Consider the following 19,175-nt stretch of genomic DNA (forward strand, 5'->3'; position numbering starts at 1 on the left):
TTGGATTTCGAGTGGCTATTCAGAGATTTAAACACTTTCCAAAGTTCATTCCGATTAGTTGCCCGAATTCTTGTATTAATGTACGACTTCTTTTCATTAATAGCTGCCGTGTTAGTGAGGTTACGCAATTGCTTATAAGAATTAAAATGTTCAGGATTACGGGTACGTTTAAATAAGTTTTGAATAATAAATTAGAAAAATGAGAAACCTCAAAATCAAAGGTTTAATTGCTCTCCTTGTGACACTACCGCAAAAGATGGAAGACTTAGATGGATTAAGCACAAGCTCATGGCGTTTCGCAACATCAGAAAATAATCCTACATCTGAGTTAAATTTATCATACCAATTATTTGGATTAAAATTCAGCAGAAGCTGTTTATCATCTGCATACAAGGGAATCTGCGAATGCTCAAGAACTTGGTTAAAATCAGATGTATAAATAGAGAACAACAGTGACACCAAAATGGACCCCTGAGGGACTCCACGAGTAACAGACAGAGCGGTCGATATCTGACTATTAATTTTCACAACCAGAGACCTATCTAATCAGAGACAAAAATGACTATCAAAATTACAGCCTGATTTCCAAGACCAAAATTATATAATTTAGATACAAGTATATTATGATTTATTGTATCAAATGCTTTAGTGAAGTACAACAATAACAAAAGTGCGGCTTGCCCGGCCTCTCTAGAAGCAAATACCTCATCAGTAAGGTTCAATAAAACTGTTGCGCAGCTGAACTCCGAACGAAACCCAGATTGTTGATCTGGCAGTATATTGTAACTTTCGCAGTGTGCTCTAAGTTGCCTTTCCAAGACTCTCTCTAAAATTTTTGACATTACTGGTAGAATGCTGATCGGTCTAGGGCAGAAGGGGAAGATACTTTAGGTAACGCAATTACTTCAGCCATCTTCCAGGCATCCGGAAAAACTGATTGGTGAATAACAGCGTTTATTACGTGAGTAATATAAGGAATGAGAAAAGAGGTACGAACCCACCGCTGCAGTTTTAATGTTATTAATTATTATAGACAATAATTCGTTATTTAAAAAGTCACATTTATCCTAAAGTCCCTAGATTTACAAAGTACCGCGGTTTGACGCCATTTTGGCTCGAAAGTCAAGCGGGAAATTTAAAACTACAAACCAAAACGTTACGTCAAATTTCCTTTCTTTTTTTATCGTGGTACTCTGAAGGGTCGAAAGTCCTTCTTACTGCCATTTATGTAACTCCAAAGGCAACATGACGGCAATATTTTTGTAAATAAGTGATGAGATGCAGTGACAAGCTGTCAAACCGCCATTTTGGCTCCAAAACAGGTTTCATGAACCGCGGTACTTTGTAAATCTAGGGAGTTTAATTTATCCTAAAGTCCCTAGATTTACAAAGTACCGCGATCTGCAGCCATTTTGTCTCGAAAGTCGAGCGGGAAATTTAAAACTACAAACCAAAACATTACGTCAAATTTTCTTTCTTTTTTTATCGTCTTACTCTGAAGGGTCGAAAGTCCTTCTTACTGCCATTTATGCAACTCCAAAGGCAACAAGACGGCAATATTTTTGTAAATAAGTGGTGAGATGCAGTGACAAGCTGTCAAACCGCCATTTTGGCTCGAAAACAGGTTTCATGAACCGCGGTACTTTGTAAATCTAGGGAGTTTAATTTATCCTAAAGTCCCTAGATTTACAAAGTAACGCGGTTTGACGCCATTTTGGTTCGAAAGTCAAGCGGGAAATTTAAAACTACAAACCAAAACATTAGGCCAAATTTCCTTTCTTTTTTTATCGTGGTACTCTGAAGGGTCGAAAGTCCTTCTTACTGCCATTTATGCAACTCCAAAGGCAACAAGACGGCAATATTTTTGTAAATAAGTGATGAGATGCAATGACAAGCTGTCAAACCGTCATTTTGGCTCGAAAACAGGTTTCATGAACCGCGGTACTTTGTAAATCTAGGGAGTTTAATTTATCCTAAAGTCCCTAGATTTACAAAGTAACGCGGTTTGACGCCATTTTGGTTCGAAAGTCAAGCGGGAAATTTAAAACTACAAACCAAAACATTACGCCAAATTTCCATTCTTTTTTTATCGTGGTACTCTGAAGGGTCGAAAGTCCTTCTTACTGCCATTTATGCAACTCCAAAGGCAACAAGACGGCAATATTTTTGTAAATAAGTGGTGAGATGCAGTGACAAGCTGTCAAAGCGTCATTTTGGCTCGAAAACAGGTTTCATGAACCACGGTACTTTGTAAATCTAGGGAGTTTAATTTATCCTAAAGTCCCTAGAAAGTTGCAAAAATGGCAGTAAGAAGGACTTTCGACTCATCAGAGTGCCACGAGAAAAACGAAAGGAAATTTGGCGTAATGTTTTGGTTTGTAATTTAAAATTTCCCGCTTGACTTTCGAGCCAAAATGGCGTCAAACCGCTGTACTTTGTAAATCTAGGGACTTTAATTTATCCAGTTTTAGTGCGCCATCTATTGGTTGATTCTACATCCAACTCCCATGTGTTGAGTGACATCTAAAATAATAACATAACCTTAAAAACAAAAAATTTAATTAAATGTGAAAAATAATGGAAACAAATTCGCTTTATAGTGTTGAAGAAATAAATAATCTATTGGAATTATTAAAAATAGATACAAATCAAATCCAAAATTTAATTTGTAACGAACAGAAGAATTTACAATGTTTGAAATTGGCTCTTCAAATCTACAATAAACGCAATAAAGAAGAAAACATTGAGAAATTCGCTTTCCCAAGTATAGAAATTTTGAATAAACGCAACACACATAATATCTCAATAATTTGTGATATTTTAAAACTCAGTGCAGAGCTTCAATTTGAATTGGAACTTTCCCATATGTTACAAAACATAAAAAACTTGGAATTTAACAATGAAAATGAATTATTAGTAGATTTACAATTAGTAAGTACATTTATAAAACATGAGAATGTTTTTGATGATTCTTTTATTATATTTTTACGACATACTATTTCAACTCAAAACTTAAAGGCTGCCACAAATTATTTTATAACGGATATATTAAAACCATATTTACATTTAACTCTTGATACTAAGGAAATTGTTTTGAAAGATATTGTAACATCTCTTGATTTGTATATGATATCATGTTTAATCCAAGAAATTCCATCAGCTATATTTAATGAATCATTTTTTCTTCATCTCCAATGTGTTTTTTACAACAAACCTAATCAATGGGAATACAAATTAGCTGTTAATATAATGAAGTATTTTATTAAATCAATTCAAGAAGATAATTTTTCTACTACATTGGATGTAATTAAGGGGGAAACAACGAATTTTGGAGAATTTCGTGATCAATGGGAGAGCTTTTTTACACTTATTGAAGCGTCTGAGGAGAAACAATTACATTTAGTTGAACCGTCACTTAATTTATTAAAAAATATTGATAAATTAGCGTTTATTTGGGTACAATGTGTGTTTGAAAAATTATTAAACCACATGCAATTATCGGTTGTTTATAAAACAGCAAGTTTTATTTTAGATTTTAAATTAATCTCAATCAATGATTACAAAGATTGCATAAAATCCCTTTTGCTTGGGATAAACAAAAACGATTTTTCCGAATATACACAAAATTTTTTTAAAAACTTTCATTCTTATGTGTTGAAAATTGAACCAGCTCGATATAGAATTATCTTGGAGGAAAGCGCTAAAATTAATTGGACACCTTTTGCAGCTTGGTTATTTTATAATCATTGCACGAAACGATTCTCTTCTTTTATACTAAGCTTATCGGACTTTGAGATTATAAAATCGATTTTGCACAATCTCGAAAAACTTCCTCATCGATATATTAGAAATGGTTGCTTTGATTTATTCTTCAAGAAATTAAAGTATCACACAGAGATTCTTGATATTTTTAAATCTTTTAATAATAAATATTTTCCTGATACACAGAATAGTTCTAAAACGATTGAATGTAATGTTGAAGACACTGCATATGTATTATTAAATCCCGACAATTATGACGAATCCACTATTGCTTCTGTTTATACGTATTATAAAGACTCATTTGTTGAAGTAAAATATACTGACCAAATTTTGGATTTTTGGAAGAAACGGATCGAAAAAGGAAATGTTTCGCCAAGAATCTGCAAACCATTTTTAGGTCATCTCTGTTGTCATATAGTAACATATTGTTCTAGTAACATTACTTACACTGATGTTGAAGATGCTCTTGAGAAAATGATAAGCACCCAAAGTAACGAGATTTTTGAAGAAATTTATAAAAACTTACACATTTTTATGCTAATTTGCTCACCAGACGCGTTGCCTACATTTGTGATTCGATGGTTTCGCGAATTGGAGAATATTAAATGTTATGAAACTCAAATGAATTTTACTAGTATGTATTTCGAAGAATTTTTCAATTATTATAATTTGAGTAATGATGAAGTTTGCTCAATAATTTTTGATAGTATTTATCAAAATGACCAAACATTATTTAGTTATTTAAGTAAATTACCCATTGATTATTATAAAGATCATTTCGATAATTTACTGAAGGGGTTATATTTTGGCGATGGGTTAACAAAGCATAAGAAATATGAAGATGAAATATGTTATCAGATATTTTTACAAGATGGAGTGTTAAATTGTGATACGTAAGTAATACTTTTCTTTTAACCTTTAGATTACTATGAGGGGTACCAGAGACAAAATTATTGCCATCTCTCCATTTTAACTCTTGCCTAATATTCCTTGTCCAAAATAGTTGATGTTGCTCAATAAATCTGACAATTGCAATATTTACTCAATTTACATAATAATAATAATAACATTGTGCTGCAAGATTTTTGTATAGTTGATGAGTTGAGTGTTAATTTTAGGTTACTAATATCAAATATGCCTTCCATTTATCTGTAACACGTCACGTTTTTTTTTATTCAGGTATCTTACTGCTACTGGACATAGGATTTGATAATGCAACTGTCGATGCAATGAATTTGATTTTTTTTAAGAGTTTTATTGTATACAATAACATGTTTCCTATTTTGTCATCATTGAAATATTATTTGCACCCTCTACCCTCCTCCTCCATTTCCACACCCTCGGCTCCTCGGCCCAATTACCTCTCATCCATCTCTTGCCCTCACCTCCCTCTCCCAAAATCTGCTTCCTGTCTAAACCCCACACTATCCACACAAAACCCCTATTCTTCCGTGCCACCAGTATCCCTTTGTCTCCTCACCCCCACAACTCCTCTCATCCATCGCTCCTCCTCTTCCCCCTTTCCCAAGATCTGCCCTCGGTCCCATTCAACATATGCTCCAACGTTTCCCATTCCTCCCTGCACAGCCTACACCACCTCTCCTCATCGGCCATCCAGTATCTGTTAGCTCTCTCCTCGTTTCCACAACGGAACCTCGCCCCCAACTTCTTCCCTTCCTCATCTTCTTCTAATAACAAGTATCTAGGCAGCCGCTCCGTAATTATGTCCCTATACCTTTCGTTATGCCTTCCCTCTTTTATTTGTGTCCTTTCCTGTCTCTGCACATCTCGGTCCCTATCTCTCAACTCCCTCCACATCTCCCTACCCGCCCTTCGTCTGCTATTCATTTCAGTTACCGAATAGCCCGCTCTTCTATAATAGTCATCTCTGTCTCCTTTCCCTCTTTAATTTCCTTCCAACACTCCCCCAAGATCCCGCAGTTTGGCCTTCCTTCTACTCTTTCTTCATATTTCACTGCCCTCCTGCCCGCCTCCATTCTGACCTTATCCATCTTTACGTCTTCCTTCACTATATACCCCGGTGTTACTCTCGCCACCCCAAGCACCGATCTCCAATATCTAGCTTGCACGTCCTCCAGCATTCTCTGCTCCCCCCATCCTCATACTTCTGCCCCATACATCATCATACTGCTAACCAGACCTTCAAACATAATCTTCCTCGTTGTCACATTCCTTTCAAAGACTCTCTCCCCCCAACCCCATACTTGTCCCATCACCTTATTCGCCTTTTTTGCCGTAGCTTTCACATGCAACACCGCCTTGTTATCCTCCCTAAACACATACTCAAGGTAAGTATACTCCCCAACCTCCTCGATTTCCCTTCCCTCCCACCTCCAGTTTTCTGTTCTTTTTCTCCCACCCTTACTTTCATCATTTTTGTCTTCCCCACATTCACTTCCAACCCCTTCCTCCTAAAATATCTTTCCAAGGTCTTTATCATATCCTTCATCTCCACCGCCTCTCTCGCCATGACCATGATGTCATCCGCGTATGCTAACATATGCACCTTTCTACCTCCCATCTGCCCCTTCCCCAATCTTCCAAGTCCGCCGTATACATTCAAACAAACTTGGGCTCAGCGGACATCCCTGCCTCAGTCCCTTCGTCGTCCTGAACACGTCGCTCAGCTTATCCCCCACTTTTATCCTAACCCTAGTCTCCATGTATATTTCCTTCACTTTCGCTATTAGGTGTTCCTCCCCATCTCCTCCCACAACTTCCCCCTGTCTACATTGTCAAAAGCCACCTTCAGATCTATAAACGGGGCGTACAATTTCCCTCCCTTCTTATCCAGCTCTCTATCTGCCAGATGCTTCAGCACATACACGTTGTCGATTGGTCCCCTTCCCTTCCAAAAGCCTGCCTGCCCATCCGGCAAAATTCCCCCCAACTCCATCTCCTCCTCCAGTCTTCCCAACAGTATCTTCGTGTATACCTTGTATGCCGAGTCTAGTAGGTTACTTCCCCTGTAGCTATCTACAATTCGCTTATTACCAGAGCCCGGACAGTTTAGGAAACGTGCGCCCCTCCACACTAAACGAATGCCTTGATAAGCGTACGCTTCGATTTAATTCATTGAATATTGAGACTGAAGTGGGAGGCGTTTTAGGATCACTTTCCTAAACTGTCCGGGCTCTGCTTATTACCCTTTTTATATACTGGGCATTACCCCCACTTTCCATCCCTGCGGAATCCCACCACCTCTCCATACGCTATTCATCCCTTCCAACAACTTCACTCTCACCACCCTTGATGCTTCTGCCTCGTTATGGATCCCATCTTCACCTGGCGCCTTTCCCTTCTTCAATCCCCTAAGCACTGCTTCCATCTCCTCTTCTGCTATCTCCTTTCTTCCATCGCCTCCCAACCCCGTTAGCCTTGTTTCCACCCCTCCCAATAATCCCATAAAGTAACTCTTCCATTCTGTCATGTGTATTTCGCTGGTGATCCCCTCCCTACCCTTTCTTATCTTTTTCAGATAGCACCAGACCTCTCCTTCCCTTGTTATCCCTCTAATCTCTGCCGCCTCCTTCTCCCTCAGTTCTGTTTTCTTTCTACTGCATAACTCTCTGTATCCTCTCCTGGCTTCCCTATATTTATCCACCCCTATCTTCCCCCGTCTCCACTGCCTCAACCTCCTTGTCGCCTTCTTACACTCGGAATCATACCAGTCATTCCTACCCCCTCTGCCCTACCTACGTACACACTCCCTTTTCAGTGTTGCCTCCCAGACTACCTGGATAAGCTCTTCCAACCCCTTGCTCTCTTGTACCCTCTGTTGCCAAGTGTCGAGGTTTTCCCTGTAGCATGCTACCCTTTCTTCCGACCAGTCTGTTCTGATGAACTTGCTCCCCAGTTCCGATCGCCTTCTGCCGCCCACCCCCTTTAGCTCTACCTCTAACAATTGGTGATCCGACTCTACCGCTTCTCCCACTTTAAACCTTTCCACCCTCTCCCACAATTCCTGATCCACCAGTTCATAATCAATCACGGATGTTCCCCTCGCCCCAATGTAAGTATACTCACCTTCCCCCCCTTCCTCTTTATTCCCATTCAGTATCTCCCATCCCTTCTCCTCCACCCATCTCAACATTTCTGTTCCTTCTCCATTCCTCACAGTATCCTTAGATCGCCGTCGTCCCTCCTCTCCCCATATCTCCACCCTTCCCCCCTCCTCGCCCACTCTAGCATTGAAGTCCCCTCCCATTATTATATATCCCTCCGTCCCATCCTCTGCCATCTCATCCCATTGCTTTCTCGTCTCTTTCGCAATGAATTTGATATTTGGCACCTTGATATATGCTGAAGAGATCTACCTTTTAGTGGTAGTGTCATGTTTGTACCACTACCTGCTACACCGGAAATTGTTACTAACATTACTATTTTTAAGAAAATTTTAAAATTTTATTTAGCTGTTGGTTACATAAAATAATTCTATATAACTTTTATTTGAAAAATAAAATAAAATTTTCTTGAATATAGTGATGTTAATAACAATTTCCGGTGCCATATCAAGGCGCCAAATACCAAATTCATTGCATCCATAGTCTCCCTATAAAATCCTAAGTCTCGCAGCCGTGATAAAACTGTATAAAAAAACGTGACGTGTTATAAAAAAATGGAACGCATATTTGAAATCTGAACTGAAAACTCAACTGATCTACTATACACAAAAAAAATTAAAGTTTGCACCACAGTGTAATTTGTTGCCTCCAGTGGATTACAATATACAGGGTGTTTCTGGCATAACTTTAATGTGAGTTAAAATGATGACGATTCGTGTAAAAATTTTTTCGAGGTCATAAAACGAGATGCCGTCAATATCAATCGAATCGACACCAGGCTCCTTTCTGGTTATTCTGTGCTATATGACTCGACGTATCCCTAGCCAACCCCAACACCTACCTCTAGTACCTGTTCTGCACATCCTCTAATTGCCCTTGCTCCTTTCATCCCCATATCTCCACTCCATACATTATAACACTTTTTATCAAGATCTCAAACATTATCGTCCTCTTTCCCACATCTCTCCGTTTCACGTCGTTCTTCTCGCACCTTTATTCTGGCTACCGGTTCCGCATATATCTCTCTCACGCTGACTATCATTCTTCCCGAAATCCCTCTTCTCACCATCACATCCCATAACTCCCTCTAGTGACCTTGTCGAATACCTTTCCTTTCTTTTTTGTAAAAGGAACTTATTATCCCGGTCCTCCACCCGTTCGAAAACCGTTCTCCCCTCCATACCTTCCTCAACACCATCAACAACTTCTCCCGTTCCTGTCTCGTTCTGAGGCATCGTTGCAACGGCGGGAGACTCCCAAACCGAACCTAACCCCATCTTCTCCGGGTGCCTTTCCCTTCTGTAATCCACCTCCTCCTCTGTTATCTCATCTCCACCTTGTTATATTCAATTTACATAAAGTTGAGCAATTTTACATTATTATTATTATTTTAAAACCTGTAGCTTTTTGCTGAATAGCTAACAGTGTGCAGAGAATGCAACTTCTTTAGTCTTTCCCCATAATATTACAGACATGCTCTATGGATATAAGATTGGGTAACCTCTGGAAATTGGTCCATAGAACGTCTTACAATATGAGAACAAACGTTATCTTGAAAAAGATAATGGAAAATTGGGTCTTTCAATTGCTGAAGAATTAGAAAAATATTGATAACTCAACCGCCTTATCCACATATCGCTGGACGTTCATACTGTCTCAGAAGACCTTACACCATAATCATAGTATCAACACCAACCTAAATCACTCTAGGTGCCAGTGCAGTCGGAATCTACAACACTCCAAATGTTATTGTCGTTGCTGGCCTACCAGTGGTAACACTAAGACTCGATAGTTCTGATTCTACGGTAAACTTTTCAAAGTGGTATAACACTATCTTCGTTATCATTGCAGTTTCTAGGTTACTCTATATATTTGTTAATCAATGGCTAAATATAATCTCCCATTATGTGTATGTTAAAATGGTGATAAAGCCGCTTCTTATATTCTCCTGAATATGCGATAGTTCTCATCATGGAAATTTTCATGTTCGATGTTGCAGTTCTAAACAATTTCACCGAATTACTGTTATGTCACTGCCTTAGGTTATTCGTCCAGCACATTCGTCTTCTTCCTATCACGTCTTGGCCACGTATTGCATTTTAGTTGTGCTGACGATTTCTCGTTCTTTCACCAATTTTTCTAATATCTCCGCGTTTGTTGTTCTGGTCACCCAGCTTATTCTCAGGATTCTTTTATAACCATATCTCAAAAGCTTTAAGCTTCCAAACTATAGTACTAGAAACACATAGGATTTTAGCATTCTAATCTTGAGATATCGGCTAAGATTTGTTGAATACTCTTCCTTCATTGTTCTCATTCGCAATTGTCCCCAAGTACTTGTACCTACCGATCCCCTTCACTAAATAATCTGCAGTTGTTCTTCTTGTTCAGTATGCTTTCTCATCATTTTTTTCCACAACCCGATCAAAAGAGTCAAGCATTTCCTGGATGTGATCTTCCCACCTTTCTAGTTTCCCCTTTGTGTCTGGGATTAACTTACTACACTTGTCTAGTAAAATACCTCTCATTTTCCGTCTGTAAGCTGTCATTATTTTAATCATAATTATTTTATCTGAGACAAATACAAAGTTGATATCTATGGGAACTTTAACGCTGCGATTTTTCATTGTCTTCTGCATTTCCATTCCATTAATCCATTCAGATTCAACCGCTTTTAGTAACGATTTCTTGTTACAAGACTAAGAAACTACCAGCAAAAGCTGTTCCATACACACATACACAATTACAAATATTTAAATCGTAATAATCTTAATTTAAGGTTAATTTAAGTTCGAATTATACTAACAAACTAATTTTTCCAGTATTCCATCTCTTGAAACAGCTATCCGGTTAAGCGCATTAAAAGCGTGTTTATACGCTATTGAAACAAATCCATTGCTGTTATGGAAATTATTGGAGTTGCCAAAAAAGAGATATTTCCCTAATTCACCTGTAAACATTTTGAAATACTTTTCCAATGAATATTTTCATTAATAATATAATTTTTAGGATCACATTCGTTATCTTAGATCGGCACAAGCTGTTTTGATACTAACTAAATATAAAACGCTTCGCACTCCAGAATTATTCGACGTTATTTTGAAGAGGTTAATAAATGACAGCCATCAAACGTCGGTTAGACAATTGATGCAATGGATTTTAATTAGGTTGTGTTCGTTGTGTGGAAGAACCGAATTCTGCATTTTAATTGAAAAGTTTCAATCACAACAATGCGAGTCAACGTTGACATCTTTAATAGTTGTTTTGTATCATATCGGTTTTATTCGAAAGGCGGTAATAAAATCCGTTATAGATGTTGTATTAGAACACACAATGGGACCTGTTTTTAAACTCAGAGTATATTCTCAGGTAAATATAAATTAATTAGAAATACAGTAAAACCTCGATATAGCGGAATATCATGGGGTTCGTGATGTCTATTAAGACGGCTAAACTTAAATGTTTTTAATTCTAGGTCTAGTGTTAGTTCTAGTTTTACACTAACACTGTTACTATGTAGAACTAACACTATACCTACAACGAGAATCATTTGGGTTTAGCCGCACGTCTCTAAAGACGGCTAAACCCGAATGATTCTAGTTCTAGGTCTAGTGTTAGCTCCACTCTTAGTTCAGTAAAAATATGCAACAGTATAGCTCAATAACAATTAAAACTAGAACTAACACTAGACCTAGAACTAGAAACATTCGGGTTTACAGCACGTCTCTAGGTCTAGTGTTAGTTCTAGTTTTAGTTCAATGATAAATATATAACAACCAACCCCGAATAACAACTAAAACTAAGTGCATTAGACGTCTGAAGACGCACGACTAAACCCGAAACTTTCTAGCTCTAGGTCTAGTGATAGTTCAAATGCTAGTGTGATGTATTTTATTTGAGTTACTTTTGAGTATATTCAAATTAAAGACTTTAACTTGTTATAATTAACAAACATCTTTATTCGAGCGAAGTCAACTCAGAACTGAGTTAAAACAGGTTTACAAAACGCTTTTATACGAAAATACACTACAGCTAGTATTAGTCCTTGTCTTAGTTGTTGTTCAGCATTAGATTGTTGTATATGTTTCATTGAACTAAAACTAGAACTAACACTAGATTCTACATTCTGCTTTAACCATCTTATGAGACGTACGGCTAAATCGGAATGTTTCTAGTTCTAGATCTAATGTTAGTTCTAATGACAGTGCAAGTGTAAAATTAGAACTAACACTATACCTAGAACTAGAATCATTCGGGTTTAGCCGTCTTTAGAGACGTGCGGCTAAACCCAAATGATTCTAGTTCTAGATATAGTGTTAGTTCTACATAGTAACATTGCTAATGTACAACTAGAACTAGCACTAGACCAAGAACTAGAATCATTCGGCTTTAACCGTCTTATGAGACGTACGGCTAAACCTGATTGTTTCTAGTTCTAAGTATAATGTTAATTCTAGTGACAGTATAAGCGTAAAACTAGAACTAACACTATACCTAGAACTAGAATCATTTGGGTTTAGCCGTCTTTACAGACGTGCGGCTAAACCCAAATGATTCTAGTTCTACGTATAGTGTTAGTTCTACATAGTAATAGTGCTAGTGTAAAACTAGAACTAACACTAGACCTAGAACTAGAAACATCGGGTTTAGCTGTGCGTCTCTTAAGACGGCTAAACTCGAATATTTCTAGTTCTAGGTCTAATGTTAGTTCCACTTTTAGTTCAATAAAAATATGTAATGTAACGCTGAATAACGATTCAAACTAGAACTAACGCTAGACTGAGAACTATTAAGTTTTGGGGTCCGTTTTACTGTAATTTTTTAATAATTTAATTTTCCTTTACTTTTTAGGTTGCTATTTATAATTTAATAAAACGCCAAAACTTACAACAAGAATACAAAGTGTTGTTTACAGTATTAGAAAAAACTCTTGAAAGTAATAAAACCGCTGTGAATAAAGTGTTAAATACCGATTTGGATATCTTTGAAGTATTCGATCCCATAAAACATTTTCATTGGAAAACGATTTTGGTAGATATCCCTAAATTAAATAATGTAATTGATTCCGAATGGTGTTACATCGAACATTACATGAAGAAAAATGAAAGTTTTAATGATTTATTACCAATGGGTGAACATAGATCGGAATTTTTACCATTATCAAAAACAAATTTTTTAAACAATCTCAACGAAAAAGAAAATATGGAAATGGATGTAATAAACATCCAAAAAAAAATTGTTCCTAACCACGATATCCTAAACAATTCAAAAGTTAACACTGATTTGATTGTGATTGCTTCGTTAGTTACAAGTAGTGCAAATTTAGGCGGTTTGGCAAGAACTTGCGAGATTTACGGCGTTAAAAAGCTTATTGTGCATAATTTGAAAGTGACTGAAGATAAAGAATTTAAAAGTTTAAGTATGTCATCAGAGCGCTGGTTAAATATAGAAGAAGTTAAAAGTGAAAATTTAATTAACTATATTACTAAAGAAAAAGTTAATGGATATGCAATAATAGGTGCCGAACAAACTTGTGATAGCGTCAAATTAAACGATTATAAGTTTCCTTCTAAATCCATTTTAGTACTTGGGTAAGTTTAATTCTTATTCAACTTAAAATAATTTAATAATCTTTGATTTAGAAATGAAAAGAAAGGAATTCCGTTTAGTTTATTACCCCATTTGGACGTGTGTTTGGAGATTCCTCAGTTTGGTGTTGTTAGATCTTTAAATGTACACGTCGCTGGATCAACATTTATCTGGGAATATGTAAAACAAATATCTTTACAATAATATAAGTATATTTTAATGTTGCTATGAATTAAAAGTTATTTTTTTTTCTTCAGTTAAGTTTCCTGTTTTAGACAATATTAAACTCAATAAAGAAGATCTGTACTACCCCAAAGTTATGTCATCAACCCTAAAAAATGGTAAACATGTTGGTTAAAACACCCTTTCATTACGTTTTTAATTGAGCCAGTTAGAATCCAGCTAGAGTAATTAATTCTGTACCAGAAATCGTGACGTTGAGCAAAGACAGTGTGACCTATTGGAGTATCAATACTTTTTAATTACAATGCAATGCACAAAAGGTTTGCTTATTAACAACTACAGTTTATCTAAGTGTACAAAACACAAATTTATCACAGATAAGGTTCTAGCTACTTCAAGAATTTAATATGAATATAAATGAGGAGGAATAATGATGACTTATTCTATCCACAATATGAGCTGGATGTATGTACAAATGTTATAGAAGTTAGAAAACCTCCGCTGTATCCATTCTAGAATATACATGTCTTAGTTAGACAGAAAACGTGATGATTACGATTTAGCTGATCTGATTTAGGGGAAGGTGTTGTACCTTGGACCATTTTATTTCTAAAGCTAATATTTCAATATTTATCAGAACATGGAGAACTCGAATGAATGTTGTACTCAATGTCTTGGTTGGTGATGCGGACATAAGCAGATTGGTTAAATTTCAGCGAATTAGATGGCTGGGACACATAAGAAGAATGGAAGACGATAAAAGATGCAAAAATACTATACCTAGAACTAGAATCATTTGGGTTTAGCCACACGTCTCTAAAGACGGCTAAACCCAAATGATTCTAATTCTGGATATAGTGTTAGTTCTAGTTTTACACTAGCATTGTTATCATCTAGAATTAACACTATACCTAGAACTAGAATCATTTGGGTTTAGCCGCACGTCTCTAAAGACGGCTAAACCCAAATGATTCTAATTCTAGAGATAGTGTTAGTTCTAGTTTTACACTAGCATTGTTACCATCTAGAATTAACACTATACCTAGAACTAGAATCATTTGGGTTTAGCCGCACGTCTCTAAAAACGGCTAAACCCAAATGATTCTAATTCTAGATATAGTGTTAGTTCTAGTTTTACACTAGCATTGTTATCATCTAGAATTAACACTATGCCTAGAACTAGAATCATTTGGGTTTAGCCGCACGTCTCTAAAAACGGCTAAACCCAAATGATTCTAATTCTAGATATAGTGTTAGTTCTAGTTTTACACTAGTACTGTTACCATCTAGAATTAACACTATACCTAGAACTAGAATCATTTGGGTTTAGCCGTCTTTAGAGACGTGCGGCTAAACCCAAATGATTCTAGTTGTAGGTATAGTGTTAGTTCTAGTTTTACATTTGCACTGCCACTAGAACAATTTCAGCGAATTAGATGGCTGGGACACATAAGAAGAATGGAAGACGATAAAAGATGCAAAAATCATTACAGAATGGAAACCAACAAAGAAAAGACCTAGAGGAAGACCTCGTAAAGGATGGTTGAATGACATCAAGGATGACTTGGGGGCGATGGGAGTGAGAGATTGGTGGAGAGTGGCTAGGAGTAGATGGGAATGGCGTAGAATTGTTGAAGAGACCAAAACCCACCAAGCGTTGTAGAGCTAGAACAAGAAATAGATAATAAAATGTGACAAGTACCTACCATTATCAAAAGGATAGAAATACACTTTGGAAGTACTTACATAGACATAATTTTAATTACAAAACATTATATTGACTGAAGTCAACTGAAAAGATAATTTGTTCTCTTGTATTGTTGACAATTCAAGGGTAGCTGGCGTGGAAAGATGTCTGCCTGCTTTTCTGCCAACTATTTTTTCTGTAAAGTTGTTGTATCCCTCATCAACTTTTCAAGGGACGCCTTAGCAATTTGGTCATTTACAGCGGCTAGACCAACAGAATTTGTGCATATAAACATCTTCTACTGCCGATGATAAATTTCTTTTATTAGCCGACTGTCGCTTATTGCCTAGTTTACTTCATGGCATTTTCCAAAAACATAAAGTCACACTTAACTAAATTTAGAATTTCTTCATTATAGATAATCATTACGAAAGTCCAAAGTACAGGTTTGTTACATGTACCTTGTACTGGTCTAAGGCACAAACATGCCATTGGTCTAACATACACGTTTGGTAACGTTTTTAAAAAGTCGTTCTTGTTTTACTACGTTATGTTTCCAAGCATCTCCGTTACTTTTAAATTAAAGAGAAATGAACTTAATGTAAACAAACTTATACTACCGGTCCATGGTACATTCGGTCCAAGATACAACACATTCCCCATGCAATATAAAACTTCATCGCTTTGAATATGAAGTATTTGTAACCTTTATTCCTTGTAACACAGATTTATTTATGTTATTGCGTTGATGAAACCAGTGGAAGAGCCATGTTACTTTATAAAGTACTGAGCTAATTGAGGTGAGATACTACGAGATGTTATAAATAAGTTTGTTATAAAAACAAGAATGCTACAATACGGTAAAATTGCTTAAAAGTACTGACCGAATACCCATTTGGCGTGGGGTAAGATAAGGTGAAGAAAATCCCTCAAATTGTTTATCACAGTTTTGATGAGTGCATTTAAACAACTAGATTGGACCCAAAAAGGCATAAACATTGATGGCAAATACCTAAGTAATTTGCGCTACGCGGGCGATATAGTCCTTATTTTGGATAGCCTTGGAGAGACGAAACTGATGCTGAACGACTTACAGGAGGTGTGTGCAAGAGTCGGGCTAAATATCTACGTGGAGACATCAACATTGGGGATAATGAGATTGAGAGGGTTGACAGCTATGTATATCTTTGTGAAAAAAGTTGAGATCTTATCCCTGAAAGACTACTGGCTCTATGTGGCTGTGGTTAGACCTATCATCATATACGAAGCGGCAGCCTGGTATAGGAAAGTCCAACAGACTTCAGTTATCAGTAAACTTTCACGAATTCAACGAATTCAAGTAGCTGGATTTGTAATCTCTGGTGCGATAAGCACAACGCCAACTCTAGCAATAGACGTTCTGCTTGACCTAACTCCTTTCCATGTGCGAGAAAGTGGCTAGAACTACTATTTACAGATTTAAGCAATATGCTCAAAACTGTTCCGACATGTCCTACTAATGAGCTGCGAAAGACACTACAAGCACTAATATTGTGCTATCAATGCCGTCAGCTTTCACGGGATCGCTATCAGTGATGCATGCTCGATACCAGAACTCACAGATGGATTAAAAACTCCGGGGCAAGAATATACTACCAGATACTTCGGATTAAGCAACCTTACAACCTGGGGACGTACTGTACTGTATTTCAGGCGGAAATATTTGCTATAGACATGTGTGCTAAAATGCTTCTTGAGTGAGGGGTGAAGGACATGACAGTACGATTTTTCTCAGGCAGTCAATCCGCTCACCAGGCGCCGCAGACCGTGAAAACGGTCTCGGTTCTAGTTAATAACTGTAAAAAAACTTTAAACACACTGACAATAAGTTGTGATAACAGAGTTTCTCTGATTTGGGTTCCAGGTCACTCTGGGGTTGCTGGCAATGAAGCGGCAGATGAGCTAGCACGAGATTCGCAAGAATGAAACAATGACAGAAAAACCAATGGTGAACACTAAAACACTGCGCTGCAATGTAACAGACGATTCACTCAATACGTAAACAATACGTGTTGTTCTACAACATCAAGCAGTAACCTTCTCTTTCAAGTTTAACGAATTGGAGCGAATGATTCATTGCCTCACATACACAATAATACACATTCGTAGATTTTAGTTTTGATCATTTTAGCCAATTTTGGATACACTTTTAAATAATTTTGGACAACTAAACTAAAACTAGAAGAAGCACAATCCCAGAACTAGAAACATTCAATTTTTAAAAAAGCGTTTGACGTTTCGGGTGCCATGTTGCAAATTCTTCAAAAATAAGTTGGAAGTGTCTGAAAAGTCAAACGCCTTTTCAAAAGACGCACTGCTAAACTCGAAAGTTTCTAGGTTTAATGTTAGTTCTAGTGTTAGTACTAATATAATATAGGTGTTAGTACTACACCTTGTTTTACACATTTTTGCAATTATAATCAATAAAGTACAAGTTTTCATAATTTTACATAAAGTTTGAATATTTTTTCACGTTTATGTTCACTATTTTGGACAAATACAAACTTAACAGAAGAATCACACTCATATGGGCAGCCTACGGAAAACTTAGTGACATCTTCAAGAGCGATTTTCCTATATATTTGAAAATAAAGGCTTTCAATTAATGCGTGCTTACGGTTATGACATACGGCTCCGAAACTTTAACATTAATGGTGGCCACTGCCAGGAGGCTCAAAGTAACGCAAAGAAAGATGGAGAGGTCGATGCTGGGTGTAACCCGGATCACATATGAAATAAAGGCCTACGAAGAAAAATTGGCGTAAATGATGTGGCACAGCTCAAGTGAAACTGGGCAGGTCATATCGCGCGCATAAAGATTGAGCAGTGGACAAAACGGTTGTTTGAGTGGAGAGCCTACACGCTAGACGGACGATTTCAAAAGAATGACCAAGTGGATTCTGACAACACAGAATAGAATCGAATGGAACAAAATGCCCAAAAATCGACGCAGAGGTCTGCTTGATGATGATGAAAGACTATGAAATGATGAGGTATGTCAGTTAAACAGGACTATTTTAGTTCCATTATTACTTTCCAATTGGGTCATATCAGTATTTATTTATCAGCTAATTATTTGTGTGGCGAAGTGTATTGCAAACGTGACACTTTTTGTTGCCAAAGAAGCTTGCATTGCACTTAGCTATACTTTAAATTGTTGTTGTTGATCGTTCCGCAATCCACATAATTATTTTGCAATCAATGTTGTTACAGCAATAATCATTTGAAAGTAAATTTAATTTTTAAATTTGTATAGGAGGTTATCTAATACAATAAAACTTTTCAGTTGGTAATACTTTGACGTTTCATATATAACCAAACAAATTAACGTCAAAAAAATTTTGTGTTTTACTTAAATCAGCTGTGATAATAATTTAAAACCGTACCCATGGAATGCGAAACGGTGAAGGAAAAACTAAACAATTTGATACAGAAAAAGATTTTCGATCAACAACAGGAACGAGCCGAAATAAAAGAGGTTATTAAATCCGACCAACATCCCATAACCTTCGTGAAAGTTAAGGAAGAATTCGACGATACGGACATTTGCGACGAAAACACATCTTATTTTAATAACAATTCGGAGGATGTTTTAAAAAAGGATATTATTTGTAACCAAAATGAGAAGGAAGACGATTTCGTCAATAGCATATCGTTACATGAAATTTTAAATAAGAAAAAACGAGCGTTGTTACAACATCCGCAAGTTATCTCCTTTTTAAAGAATAAAATTAAATCTACGTCTTTAAAGTTGTTTTTATTTATTAAAAAAAATTAAGATTAAAAAGTTAGGTTATGTATTTAATTTTTTTGAGTCGATTATAAATAAA

General features: G+C 36.6%; 1 protein-coding gene across 6 annotated transcripts; it reads left to right on the forward strand.

The window, feature by feature from the left end:
- The first annotated feature begins 2,482 nt into the window (after nt 1-2,482).
- Nucleotides 2,483-19,095, forward strand: LOC111420228 (uncharacterized). Of its 6 annotated transcripts, XM_071194727.1 has the most exons (10): nt 2,484-4,655; nt 10,670-10,799; nt 10,857-11,216; nt 12,699-13,438; nt 13,490-13,645; nt 13,694-13,939; nt 14,009-14,202; nt 14,257-17,143; nt 17,210-18,338; nt 18,632-19,095. In XM_071194727.1, exons 1-5 carry the CDS (start codon nt 2,578-2,580, stop codon nt 13,638-13,640), a joined length of 3,459 nt encoding a protein of 1,152 aa, XP_071050828.1. In that variant the 5' UTR covers nt 2,484-2,577; the 3' UTR covers nt 13,641-13,645; nt 13,694-13,939; nt 14,009-14,202; nt 14,257-17,143; nt 17,210-18,338; nt 18,632-19,095. The 6 variants fall into 6 exon arrangements, with proteins under 6 accessions (XP_071050827.1, XP_071050828.1, XP_071050825.1 ...); XM_071194726.1 differs by having other exon boundaries at nt 2,483-4,655; nt 13,490-13,674; nt 13,712-13,939; nt 14,257-18,338; XM_071194724.1 differs by having other exon boundaries at nt 13,997-14,202; nt 14,257-18,338.
- Nucleotides 19,096-19,175: the final 80 nt, after the last annotated feature.

Source organism: Onthophagus taurus, chromosome 1 (assembly GCF_036711975.1).
Source record: "Onthophagus taurus isolate NC chromosome 1, IU_Otau_3.0, whole genome shotgun sequence".
Lineage (NCBI taxonomy): Eukaryota > Metazoa > Arthropoda > Insecta > Coleoptera > Scarabaeidae > Onthophagus > Onthophagus taurus.